Here is a 13,667-nt window from a genome sequence, read left to right as displayed (position 1 = left end):
GGTCGTCTGTTATTAAATATAATTTAATAACGTTAAACTGAAAATTGTCTTTTAAATTATTTTTCAGATAAAAGCTGTTTATTAAAAAAATCTTCATTACAATTATATAATAATATCTCTATTTTGTTCAACAGATATTTCCAGAAATAAATCGTGCTAATTAGATTTAAAAATAATAATACAGGTTTGTATGTCTGTGTTGAAGTACAACCCAAAGATATTGAGATTACATAGAAAATAAATAAATAGCATTTTTCTGCAAGTCTTCGTGTATGATTTGACTATTTAAATGGTAAGAAAACAGTTAAAGGGCGCCACCTTGTGGTCATCTGTAAAAAATACAAAATAATAATAATAAGGGCTCCTTCTGAGTTGCATGTGTGCAGAGATGATGTTCTCCTTCTGTCTGTAGCTCTGATTAATCACAGCGACCTCTTCCTCCTCCGTGGCCTACCCATGATGCCTTGCTCCTCTTCCTCTTCGTCTTGTTCTCCAACATAAACATCTCTCTCCTCCCTCTCGGTGGATCGACGCCTGTTTCTCGTCACTTCTTTGAACTCAAAATAATTCAATCTTTCTCTCTTAATATTCCCACCAGTCCCTCTCCTCCGGCAACAGCTGTTTTCTGTATTATTATTTCCAAAGAGCAGCAACCAGCGACTCCATCCGTCACTCGACCACTGAAAACACATTTCTGTTCATCTAGTGTTCTGTTTTTTGAGTTCTTCCAGCTCTCGTCTTCATTAAAAGTAGCACCGAGTTGACAGGCTGAACGTTATCGTCTCACAACATGGAAACGGAGCCGGTCGGTTACTTTATTTTAGGGTGGAAATCCTGTTTTTTGACACTGAAAAATGTCTCTTACAAAGTAATGAATATTTATCTTCCTTTACTATTATTAATGAAACTTTATCTGGCGTCACACATCACGACCAAGAAACACAAGACAAGTGGAAATGTAGAAGGAAAAAAAAATGCATGTGGAAGGAAAAAACTATTTAAGAGACACTTAAAAACAATTATCTATTAAAAAATGTATTTTATGTGAACGCAAAACCTCTATGTGTCAGATGATTAAAATAAAACAATCAACTAATGAATGATGTTTTTATGGATTAAGATAATCAGCAGGATATAAAGTATATTATTCTGAAATGGGACATTTTTAATACACGTTTCTATTTAAACTGTTTTTTTGTCTTATAGCGAGACGATACTTTAATGTAGATTTACAGTGACCTACTGTAATATGCTCATACCTGTATATTGCATTAAGTGCAATGCATTCTGGGAATCGTAAGGCTTGCTCTTTTCACAGTAACTTACCGCTTACAGCTGACAAATTACGGCACATTTTGAATAAAAAGAAGTTACCGTATCCGAGGAAACAGTGATAATACTGTAAATTAATAATAATAATTTAGACTTCTATAGCGCTTTTCTAGTACACAAAGACGCTTATTACGGGATGCTTTGTTTCCAATAGGATACCGTACTCGTTGATACAGTAGACATACTGTAAATGTAAATTACAGACCAGCAGCAACTTCACCAGTAATTTAATGTAATTTTTTACAGTGAACATTTTGTTACAGTGTACAAAGTTGAAGCTGCACATTTCAGAGCTTTATTTTCAAAAGAAACAAAAAAAACATTTTTATAGCGGTAACACTTCAGAGCCGCCAAACGACTCCACTTACCATCCGTCACCCCCCCCCCCACACCGCGGCTATGAATCACAACAGGAGACGTGGCGCTAGTTTAAAAATACTATTATTATTATTTATGGTACTTTTCTTCCTCGCGCTGTGAGTGTTCTTTTCATTTTTACACATGCAGCAAAAAAATAAATCAAAATGACATCTAAAAAAAAACATGAACAGAAGAAAAATACTTTCAACGAGTAACTTTGTTTCCAGCCGGCTGTCAGACACGCGGCGAGCGGACACAGCAGAACATTCGTGGTTTTGTTCTCTGGTAAAAATGAACAACAACAAACCAGATAAATCTCACTTTTAATGAACTTTAAAGCTGCAGATCCGTGGAAACTAACTAAAGTAGAAAAAGTACAAAAGTCTGTTTTTCCACATAAATTCAACTGAATGTGAACATTTCCCCCTCCGAAGCTCCTCTTGAGTTGGTTTACGGTTTGAAGCTAATTACAAGACGTTAAAGTCAGTAGGAGCACTTTAAACAAAAAACAAACAAAACAAACATCATTTACTGAAATCTTAAAGCGATAGTTTGACACTTTGTGAGATTTTACCGTGAAGATGGACTCAGATCTCATTTCCATGTGAAGATGAGGCCACATTTAGCAGCCGGTTAGCTTAGCTTAGCTTCGCACGAAGACTGGGAACACTCGCTAGCTATTCCCCCCCCCCCCCGTTTACATTCATTATGCTAAGCTACGCTAACGGGCGGCTAGAAAACAAAGCGAGCGTTCTTCACGCCAAAGTCTCCAGTAAATCTGAAGTTTAGACGTCAACCGGGACGAGTTGGGGACAAATAAACTACGGCTAACGGAAAAAAATTAAAAAACCAAATTTCTCCCGGCAAAATATACAAAAAACCTCGTCTCCGTCTTCTGGTTCATCGTTTACGACCAATTTGTACAACTTATTCCAGCCATTGAGGAACACTATATACACATTGTACACTTTATAAACAAGACTTCTGTACATGACGGTTGCCATGGAGTCTCAGACCCCCTGATGACCCCGTATCATAATGCTAGTCCACAGGATACGCAACAACAGTGAATACAAAAACAATACAAAAAATCCCCAATGATGCTGCGTCTCAAGGAATTCTCCTTTAGTGTGAAGCGACGGAAGTCTCCTTCGATTTAAATAAAACGTAAAACACAGAAGAGAAGTAGAGCAGCGTCAAAATGTCTTTGGCAACGCGGAGCGAGTCGTGTGGTGGAGACGGTTTGACGTTGTCGGGTATTTGTTGGGTCGGAATTCTCCTTCTGCCTCTCGTGTTGTTGAACATTCAACGTCCTTTGAGCCTTTGATCTGCCGGGTCCTGAAGACGTCGGAATCTCTGTTCAAAAATCAGTTTGATATTGTGGGTCGCTAAATACGAAGCCACAAAGAGATGCTAGCTTAGCATAAATGAGCTGTGTTCCATTAGCCGGGCCTATAGAGCTATTGTTATCCATTGTTATACACTTGTATCCATCTTGAGCCATTGTTACCCACTGTTAGCTATCGTTAGCCACCGTTAGCTATCAATAACAATTGTTACCCACTGTTAGCTGTCAATAACCATTGTTACCCACTGTTAGCTGTCAATAACCATTGTTAGCGACTGTTAGCTGTCAATAACCATTGTTAGCCACTGTTAGCTGTCAATAACCATTGTTAGCGACTGTTAGCTGTCAATAACCATTGTTACCCACTGTTAGCTGTCAATAACCATTGTTAGTGACTGCTACCCACTGTTAGCTGTCAATAACCATTGTTAGCCACTGTTAGCTGTCAATAACCATTGTTAGCTACTGTTAGCTGTCAATAACCATTGTTAGCGACTGTTAGCTGTCAATAACCATTGTTAGCGACTGTTAGCTGTCAATAACCATTGTTAGCGACTGTTAGCTGTCAATAACCATTGTTAGCGACTGTTAGCTGTCAATAACCATTGTTAGCTCCCATCAGAATGTATGACCACTGTTGTCCACGAGTCCCCGTTAGCCGGTGTGTTGCGCCCTGTAGCTGCGTTCTGGAGGAGCACGTTCACCTCCTTCTCCTCGGCCTCAGGAGAGTCCGTATCCCATGGCGATGCCGATGCCGATGCCGACCCCGAGGCCCAGGCTCTCCCTCAGGCCCCTCAGCTGCTCCTCCCCCAGCCGGGTCTTGTCCTCCAGCTGCCGCTGCTCCACCAGCAGGGCGGCCTTCATCTTCACGAAGTGGCTGCGAGGGGAAAAACATCCGTGGTTCAAAAACAACAACGTTGGTCCCCAGAGTCGCCCAGGTGCGGCGTGGCGGTACCTGTAGTCCCGGTGGCGCTCCGGCGAGAGGCAGCGGGCCAGAACCCGGCTGACGGCCTGCTCTCTGCGGTCCACGTGGTCCTTCAGGTCCTGGGCCTCGGACAGCTGCCGCATGAGCTGCCGCTTCTTGTCCAGCAGGGGGAGCTGCAGGGCGGAGAGACGCGTTATCCTTCTGGGACCCGCCGCGTTCTGATTGGGCCGCTGACAAGTGGGCGGGGCTTGCTGCATATTGCTGAAAGTTGTCGTGATTTTAGAGGGGATGAAAACTTCTTTTTTTTTACGTAAGAATTTATTTGTGTTCTTGTTTCTTTTGCATTATATTATTTGGGGATGTGATCTAAAAGACATTTTTCTCTCGTTTCTTTTTCTTCTTCCTCCCTGAAACGTGTTTTACGTAGCGCAGGCGTTCACCTTTTTTTGACCACTTAAGGAGACACATTTCCTTTCAAATTAAAATGTAATCAAATCCCCCCAAAACGCTTAAAAATTAACAATGTGTAAGATTTAGGGGCCTGAAACCCAGAATTGTTTTGTTTTCACTAGTTTTTGCTTGTTTCTATATATTTAAATGTTTGCTTCTTTTTATTTATTGTTTTGCTTCTTTTCATTTATTTTACCAAATTGAATTAATTTGTTCTTGTTTTTATTTATTTAAATCGTCATATATTGTTGCTTATTTTTGCCAGTTTTCATTTATTTCTTTGCCAGTTTTCATTAATTTCATTGCAAGTTTTCATATTTTTTTTGACAGTTTTCATTTATTTTCACTTTCATTTACTTTTATCAAATGTAATTTATTTTGTCTTGTTTTCATTTATTAAAATTATCATTTATTTGGGCTTATTTTTGCCAGTTTTCATTCATTTTTATTTATTTTCGTTTGTATTTATTTGTGTTCGCTTTGTTTCCACGTGTCTCCGGCGGCCCCGTGTCGCCCTCGCTCCGCCCTCGCTCCGCCCCCGCTCCGCCCCCGCTCCGCCCCCGCTCCGCCCTCGCCTCGCCCCGCCCCCGCTCCGCCCTCACGCCGCCCTCACCCTCTCGTGGAGCTCCGCCTCGGGCTCCAGGCCGTCCAGCGCGGTCTCCACCCTCAGCAGCCGGCCGGACAGCGACAGCAGCAGGCTGACCACCTTGTCCAGGTCGCCGATGAACATGCGGAACTTGTCCACCTCGTTGGGTTTGCACGCCGCCACCACCAGGCTCTCCACCTGAGGGGGAGCGCGTCAGCACCGGCGGCCGCTCGCGGCGCGGCGAGCGGCCGCGGGGACTCACCTCGTCTCCCAGCTGGCCGTTGGCCCTGACGTCCTCCTGCAGGCCCCTCTGAGCTTCCCTCAGGACCCCCAGCTTCTTGCGGAGGCTCTCCATCAGCTGCTTCTGCGCGACACATTTCAAACGAGCGGTGAGACTCAAACTCCGGAGCCCGCGGGTCGCCCGGCGCCGCCTCCTCACCTTGTAGCCGAGCTCGTCGTCCTCGTCCCGCTCCCGGCTGTCGGTGAAGTCCTTCATTTGCGACAGCAGCTGAGCCTTGGCGGCCGACGTGCTGTAGTAGGAGGAGCAGCTGGAGCTGGCCCCGGAGCGCCTGAGGGGGCGGAGCCAAAGGCGTCAGAACAGAAACGACCGAACGTCGTCGATTACGAGGCGCGAAAAACAAAACTGTTTAAGAAGTATAATATGTATCAAATATCTGTAATCCAGATACATTCTAGTATTAGTATAGTTACTTTTTTTACATCTGGGTTTTTATCTAGTTTTGCAAATAATTTATACAAATATTGCTTTCTTTAAAACAATTATTATATACTATATTAAATATGTATGATCCATCCAAGTATAAATACAAGATCCCATGTTTATTTATTTATTATACTATATTTATACTGTTACATAATATATATTTAATTTATTAGACTACATTTATATTATATATTAAATATTTATAATCCATCTATAAGTACAAAACTCTTCATACATAAGTTCTTGTAATAATAATTTATACAAATATTACTTTAAAACTCTTTTTTTAAACAGATTGAAAGATTTTTTACATATTTAGATACATTTTATAACTCAAGTGACTCTTCGTCTCTTAATTCAAGAGTATACAGTATATTAGTTTCGTAAATATCATCACGATATGAACTTTGACCCTCCTGCCCAGATGGATGTCGATAGGTGAAAGTTGAGGGGTCAAAGGTCGTCACCTGTCCAGGCTGTCGGCGTTGTGCTCCGTGGTTTGGCAGCTTCCTCTCCAGCTCTCCCGGCCCGCCTCTCCCTCGCCGCTGTGGGGGAAGAGCTCCTCCTCCAGGCTCAGCCTCTCTGCGTCCCCGGCCTCTTCCTCCTCCTCCTCCTCCTCTTCCTCCGGCGGCGATGCCACCGTGTCGATGTCCGTCTCCAGGACCGTGACCGGCAGCGCGAAGCAAGGCAGCTCGCTGGTGACCCGCTGCCGGCCGCCGGCGCCGTCGTCCTCGTCCTCCTGGAAGTCGTCGATGTCCGTCTCCATGGGAACGTCTAGCTCCGCCTCCAGGCTGAGGGCGGGACTCGGACCGAGGGGCGTCTCCGGCTCCGTCCGCGGCTCGACGCTCCGGAAGCCCCGGAGCTGCTGCTCGCGGTGCATCGAGAAGTACGACCCGGGAGGCGGGACGCCGCCGTTCTGCACGCCGGGCGGCGGCGGCGGGTTCGAGTCGCTATGAACTCTGGGAGACGGGGCTCTCGGCCACTCGGCCCCCGGCTGAGCCGTCCCCGGCTGAGCCGTCCCCGGCACTCCGCCCCGGTCGTCGATCGTCTCGGAGAAACTGCAGAGACACAAATAGAATTGAGAGAAGAAAAGAAAAATATATTTTATGACTCAAATTTAAAAAACAATGGCGGCCATTTTTGTTGGCTTCACCGAGTGGCGGTCCCGAGCTCACCTGGGCCTCCTGCTCGCCGCTGGTGGAGGTGGAGGAAGCGATGGGGAGACCTCCACCCTCTCCCGAGGCCCGCCATACGAGCCCCTCGGGTCCCTCTCTTTTGGGGGCGGAGCCACCGGCCTGAAGCTCCGCCTGGAGAACATGGGACTGGGCGGAGAGACGGCAAAGCCGCCCGGCTCCCGGGATTCAGCCTGATTCTGATTGGCCGAGGCGTAGGAGGAGGGTTGTTCCTGTGATTGAGGTTGATTCTGATTGGTCGAGGGGTAGGAGGAGGGTTGTTCCTGTGTTTGAGGTTGATTCTGATTGGCCGAGGCGTAGGAGGAGGATTGTTCCTGTGATTGAGGTTGATTCTGATTGGTCGAGGGGTAGGAGGGTTGTTCCTGTGTTTGAGGTTGATTCTGATTGGCCGAGGCGTGGGGAAGCTCCTTGGCTTGGCCGCAGCTGCATCGCAGGCAGCCGTCGGAGACCTCCCGCCTCTCCGGGGGAAGACTGTAGGACCTCCGTCGGGCCGTTTCGGGCGGAGGGACGCAGGAGGAGGGGGGGGTGGAGGAGCAATGCGACGTGGGGGCGGGGCGGGGCGGCGACGGGGAGGTGAACAAGGCGTGGTGGGACGCACGCCTGCGGTGGAACTGCTCCCACTTCGGGGGCGGCGGCCTCGGCGGAGGCGGCGTCTTCTTCTTCCTGTCGTGGGCGGCGGCTTTCCCTCCTCCCCCGACTCCGCCCGCTCCCTCCTCCACCTCGCTCAGGGTCCGGCCGGCCGTCGAGAAAATCGACGGCGACCAGCGGAGGTCGTTCTCGGACATGGCTCGTCCTCGCAGGGAGAGGGGGGCCGGCGGGGGGGCGTCGGAGGCATGTCCGTTGGGATCGTCGGCCGGTCGGCGGTCCCGTCGACCCGGCTGCTGAGGACCGACCCCCTCTGGAGGTCTGGACTCCTGCCTCCAGCTGGAGTCCCTGAAGGTGGAGGTCAAAGGGTCAATTCATTCAGATGTTCTATTGTTTCTTGGCTCTATGATTGGCTGGTCTGCGTTTGAGAGGCGGGGCTTAGGCCCACCCTCTCTACAGGAACCAGCATACAGCCACATACCATTACAGGATGATTGCTCCGCACACTTAGAGCTCATTATAGTCAAAACACAGCCGGGCATGACTGAGTGGGATTCCCCCCCCCGAATGAGGCCAAATACAGAAGGTCAATCAAGTCAGAAAATGTGTGTGTGTGTGTGTGTGTGGCTCACCTCTCAGTCAGGCTGTTCTTCCTGTTGAGCTTGGACGTTTCCTGTTGCCGGGCAGGATGCATCTGCGGAAGGCGTTTTTAAAGCCCGGTTAATTAATAAATGGAGGGAAGTGTCGAGGGGAACTATTTTATTAGAAGTAGTTTTATATTATCATAAATCTGACAATTCATTAAATAATATATAAAATACAGAGAAGTCTTCAAATCACTTAAGTCCAAAAGTTAATGTTTAAAATATTTTAAGGTCAGAATCAGAAACGGTTCACAGAATATAATAAACAATATAAGAGTCTGTTTTTGAAAGTGTTTAGTGTCAGTTTACAAAAATAAAGGACTTAATTAAACATATGTTGTGGGATTTTTCATAAAAGATAATAATTAATCAATTGTAAAATAGTTGCCAACCAACTTTAACATTTTTGTTTGTTTCCATGTTGTTGTTCCCTGGAGCTTTGTTATTGAGTTCAGATATTTATTTAATTGAAAGTAAAACCTGGTTGATTGATTTGTTCAGTCTGATCGTATAACATTTCTTATTCTATGTTTTAAATTTGTATGTATACACATTATATTTCTTAATTCATTTAACTGTAATTTACTGTTAACTGTTTAACCATGATCAATTTATTCAGTGTTGTATTTTATTTATTTGTTAATTTTTATTAATTTATTATTTATTCGTTAATATTTATTTATATATTTGATAATTTTTATTTATTTTGTTAATTTTTATTAATTAATTAATTATGTATTTGTTCATTTTTATTTATTTATTATTTATTTAGTTTTTTCTTGTCAATCACGTGAGTTTGAAAGGTGCTACATGAATAAAAACTGAATTGATTGATCGGTGACTCGTACCTCTGTGGGCGTGTAGCTCCTCCCCGCGTAACCATGGCGATGAGGCTGCTGGTTCTCCAGGAGCGGTGTTGACGGGGCGTTGACGGGATGGAAGGCCGACGGCCTCGGGGCTCGACTCTGGAAGTCTCGGTTTCTTCCTGCGTTGCTGTAAAACTCCTGAGCGTCGTCTTCCCTCTCTCTCTCTCTCTCTTTCTCCCTCTCTCTCTCTTTCTCCTTCAGTCGTTCCTTCTCTCTGGCCCACTCCGCCTCCTTTTCCCTTTCTTTCTCCCACTGCCTCGCCCTCTCCGCTCTCTCCATCACCAACTCCATCTCCTCCCTCTCCATCTCCTTCAGTCTCGCCCTCTCCATCGCCAACTCCTCCCTCTCCTCTCTCTCCCTCGCCCTCTCCTCCCTCTCCCTCTCTCTCTCCCTCGCCCTCTCCTCCCTCTCTCTCTCCTCCCTCTCTCTCGCCTGTTCCCTCTGCTTCTCCCTCTGCCTCTCCATGCCGGTGCTCACGGACATCCTCCTGGCCTCCTGGCTCTGGGGCGGGGGCGCGCTCTCCTCCTGGAGCCCCCCCTGGTAGGAGTACCTCCTCTGGGCGAGCTCCGGCTTCTTCGAGACGGGAGGCGCGGCGGCGCTCCTGCTCGTCTCCTCGAAGAACTTCATTCTGTCTGCGAACGGAAGGATGTCCGACTCGTCCGCCCGAGAGCTGGAAGAGGAGCGGCGGCGCGAGGAGGAGGTGAAGGTGCAGACCCCGTGGCGAGACCCCGCCTCCCCCGAGACGCCGCACCGCCGCTCGGGTTCCGGTTGCAGTTTATGCTCGGGGGTCCAACGCCAGCGGCGGGCTTTGCCGGCGGGCGCCGGTTCCTCCACGACTCGGACCCCGACGCCAAAACTGGGCACCCCCGGATCCAGGACCTGGACGGACCCGAACGGGACGTTGTTTGGAGTCCGCGACGCGTCGGCGTTGGACTCACCCGCTCCTTCGAGCTCTCGGGGGCCGACCGGCGAGCCGAATGCGACTCTGGCGCTCGCAGGAGGTTCCGGGTCCGCCCCCTCCTCGTGGAGGTCTGGACCCTCTTCCTCCGGCACCGTCTCCCCACTGCAGAGCAGCCGTCCTGGGCCGTGGCTCCTCTGAAGCTGGGCCTTCTTCCTCTGGATCTCGTTGCGGAGGTTCGTGGCAAACCGCTCGCTGCGGCGGCGGTTTCGCCGATAGTTCCGGGGCTCGTTCAACTTCTTGACCTCCGTCTCTTCTGCTACACCCTCTTTACTTTGACCTCCACTTCCCCCTCCTTCCAGCTGCCTGTGCTCTCCCAGTAACGTATCCACACTGGCGGCAGCACTAAGAGGCACAAAATCTCTCTCTAGCGGGTCAGAGCGCAACCTTCCCGGGGTTGAGGGCCCGGTGGGGTCCCCCGGTACGCTCACGGAGCGGCCCCATGGGGGGTGGAGCCCACCATTCACTTCCACCCCTTCCGGCCTTTCCCCGGAGTCTCCGTCGTCATCCTCCCCGTCTACGAACACAGATCCTGGGGTCGGGGACCACTTGTCTGAGGGAGCGTGGAGGCGGTCGCGAGACGCCTCTCGGTCTTCCCACCGCGAGGAGGCGGGATCGGGAGCGTCCGACGGATTATCGGGGGCGCTGTGCCGACGGAGCCCCGTCGAGGAGCGCTCGGTCTGGGAGTGCGTGACGCGAGACTCCTCTTGACCCACGACGGAGGGTTCTGCCGGCGAGGCCGTCACTGGACCGGAGAGGGGATCCGAGGCCGGCCGTGAATCGTAGTCTTTATTGGCGCGAGGATCACGTCGGACGTGTCTCGCGTCTTCCGTCCCTCTTGGGATGTAGTCCGAGGTGTCCTCTTGTGAATCCCCCGTCTTGTCCCCGTCTTCCGGTGCGGGGAAGCCGTTGAGAACTCCCGATCCAGCGTCCAGAGAGGGCTTGTTTCCGTCACGGTAAAAAGAAACACCGGAATCTTCCGTCGGAGCGGTGACGCAACATTTGTTGGCGCCATTGGGCTGAGTCTGGGTCGCCATGAAGCTGTCCTTCCTCGTCGGAGGCTGAGGAGGCGTCATCCTTCTCTCACTTCCTCTCTCTCCATTTCTACTGATCTCAAAGTCTCCTCCCTCGTAGCAGCAGGAGGAAGGCCTCTCTTTCACCTCCACGGGCCTGGTCCGGGGCCTGGTCAGGGACCTGGACTTGAGTAGGATCAGCTGCACCTCGCCCGGGGCCTCGCCAGAGGAACTCCCCGGGGTCGAGGCGTCGCCGCCGCCGCCGGGGTACCCCCGACAGGCCGGCCCCAGGCCCTGGAGGAGGTTGTCCATGGAGCAGGCGTCGCCGGGCCTCAGCGGCACCGCCGCGTAGTCGGACGCGTTGGAGCTGGCGGAGAAGGAGCTGTAGGCCGAGTCCCTCTTGTCGGTGAAGAGGGTGGGGTCCACGGGGGAGTCCGAGTACGGCTGCGCGGTGGCGGTCGGCGCGTCCAAGCTCTCCATGGAGCCCAGGGAGCTGCTGCGGTCCGTGGAGGAGTACGGTCTCGACATCTGACCCCACTGCAAGGACAAGTCGCTGCAAAGGCAAGGAGACGAAGGAGGTCAACTCCAGTAGACTCTGGTTATCCCGTTGAGATTAAAGGAGATCTTCAGACTCAATAAACTGTCAAGTTGCCATTTCCACCCCGAAACACAGAGCAACGTTCCAACCGCACAGCTGGGCGTCTGTTTCCCATCAGATCCCCGTGACTTCAAAGGCACTCGGAGGAAGCCTCTTAAAGCCCGGAGAGGGATTTCCTCCTCATCAAACTCAATCTGCCCCGGAGCCAAAATATCCCAAGTCATCCCTGTGATTCCTCTCTTCCTTTCATTCCTCTCTTCCTTTTATTCCTTTCTTCCTGTCTCCTTTACAATAAATGTTGATTTATTCCAATGCCAGACACCATGAAATGAAATCAAATGTGTTCCCGTTGACCGGACGGCTCCAGTACCGTCCGCGGTATACCTGCGAGTCGACCGGTCCCGCCGCTCCTGGAACGGCGGAAGCTAACGCTAGCTAGCTAGTCGCCTGAGCTAACGAAATAGCTGTTTATACAGCCCAAAAAAGCCCAAATTTGATCCATAGAACTTCACAATCTGTGCAACACGTGGCACCTGCTGCCCTCAGATTCAGACGAGGAAAGACCTTCGGACCTCGAGGGTCTTCCACGACCACGATGTTGAGTCAAGCTGCACATCACTCCCCTCATTCTACTCCTAACGGCCACAAAGAAATACAGAAAGAAGAACGTCTTTGGAGGAGAACCACATCAGCTGAGGTGACGGGGAGTTCTTTACAGGATAGGGAGCGCTTAGGGACTAGGAGGTATCGATTGCTCCAGAAGGAAAGGACACCCAGTGTTTTTCTACGTGGTTGGAATACAATCTGTAAAGGCCGCCACAGAAATGTAATGTTCCTCTTGTGTGCGGTTTGTTCTCTTTCCTACAAAGAGAGAGCGGTCACTCGCCGCCATGTCTCTCTCTCTGATGTTGCTTATTGATACAATAGGGGAAATGGCCAAGGAGACATTTCTCAAGCGAGCTTTGATCCTAGAGGACGGAGTCGATCCCCCGGGCTGCTTCTGTGGTTTTTACGGTTTACAACCCAGGCATAAAAATGTGGATTTGTTCCACTATTTATATCGCACCTATTTTCCGAAGGGATTCTTTGGTGTTGAATGAAAAGAATGGAATTGGTTTGGCGGCCTTTGTTTTTTCATGAATTTCTGCACAGTTTCACAATCTGGCTCTTAAAATGTGTGGAATCCAACTCTGTGGGCATCAAGTCTGCGTTAATCTTTTGGTAAATGTTAAGTTATTTGTATGCAGTGTACCAAACTCCTCTGGTTGTATTTTAGTCTACGCTTCATGTGTTAAAGCTGCATTCTCTCTCCTGACCACCAGGGGGCTCCTCTGGTTGTATAGAAGTCTATGCTTCATGTGTTAAAGCTGCATTCTCTCTCCTGACCACCAGGGGGCTCCTCTGGTTGTATAGAAGCTCATGCTTCATGTGTTAAAGCTGCATTCTCTCTCCTGACCACCAGGGGGCGACTCCTCTGGTTGTATAGAAGTCTACGCTTCATGTGTTAAAGCTTCATTCTCTCCTGACCACCAGGGGGAGACTCCTCTGGTTGTATAGAAGTCTATGCTTCATGTGTTAAAGCTTCATTCTCTCTCCTGACCACCAGGGGGAGACTCCTCTGGTTGTATATAAGTCTATGCTTCATGTGTTAAAGCTTCATTCTCTCTCCTGACCACCAGGGGGAGACTCCTCTGGTTGTATATAAGTCTATATCGTGACTAGGGCTGCAACAACGAATCGATAAAATCGATAAAAATCGATTATTAAAATAGTTGCCAACGAATTTCATTATCGATTCGTTGTGTCCATGATTATTCTGACGCTCAATAAGTCACGGAGTATAAACAAAGTTGAGTTGGCAAGAGCGGCTCAGGAGAAACCAGAGCTTAGCGGTGGGAGAGAGAGCCAATCAGCGCTGAGCTGTTCCTCTGTTGAATCTAATTGCTGCTGCTCACGTGGCGCTGGATGCGGAAGTCCTTCACGTCGTCGGAGACATTCACGGTAGTGCGCCTCCGGGTCACGTTATGAACCCAGACACCGCACGGTGGGCGTCACGGCGTGTGTGGCATTTATTTGGAGAGAACG

The 13,667-nt window shown here is 49.3% G+C and overlaps 1 protein-coding gene across 1 annotated transcript in view; it reads right to left on the bottom strand.

The window, feature by feature from the left end:
* Window positions 1-1,544: 1,544 nt before the first annotated feature.
* Window positions 1,545-13,667, bottom strand: part of shroom4 (shroom family member 4) — a 40,759-nt gene continuing 28,636 nt past the window's right edge. The window contains exons 4-14 of the mRNA XM_056443262.1: window positions 9,428-11,537; window positions 8,996-9,337; window positions 8,136-8,197; window positions 6,901-7,851; window positions 6,193-6,783; window positions 5,441-5,570; window positions 5,264-5,365; window positions 5,029-5,199; window positions 3,996-4,138; window positions 3,745-3,917; window positions 1,545-3,048 (exon numbers count right to left, since the gene is read on the bottom strand). Of these exons, the coding sequence (XP_056299237.1) occupies window positions 3,761-3,917; window positions 3,996-4,138; window positions 5,029-5,199; window positions 5,264-5,365; window positions 5,441-5,570; window positions 6,193-6,783; window positions 6,901-7,851; window positions 8,136-8,197; window positions 8,996-9,337; window positions 9,428-11,537 (4,759 nt within the window). The 3' untranslated portion in view covers window positions 1,545-3,048; window positions 3,745-3,760. The remainder of the gene's footprint in view (window positions 3,049-3,744; window positions 3,918-3,995; window positions 4,139-5,028; window positions 5,200-5,263; window positions 5,366-5,440; window positions 5,571-6,192; window positions 6,784-6,900; window positions 7,852-8,135; window positions 8,198-8,995; window positions 9,338-9,427; window positions 11,538-13,667) is intronic.

The sequence above is a fragment of the Pseudoliparis swirei genome, chromosome 21 (genome assembly GCF_029220125.1).
Source record: "Pseudoliparis swirei isolate HS2019 ecotype Mariana Trench chromosome 21, NWPU_hadal_v1, whole genome shotgun sequence".
Lineage (NCBI taxonomy): Eukaryota > Metazoa > Chordata > Actinopteri > Perciformes > Liparidae > Pseudoliparis > Pseudoliparis swirei.
This window is presented reverse-complemented; position numbering and strand designations above follow the sequence as displayed.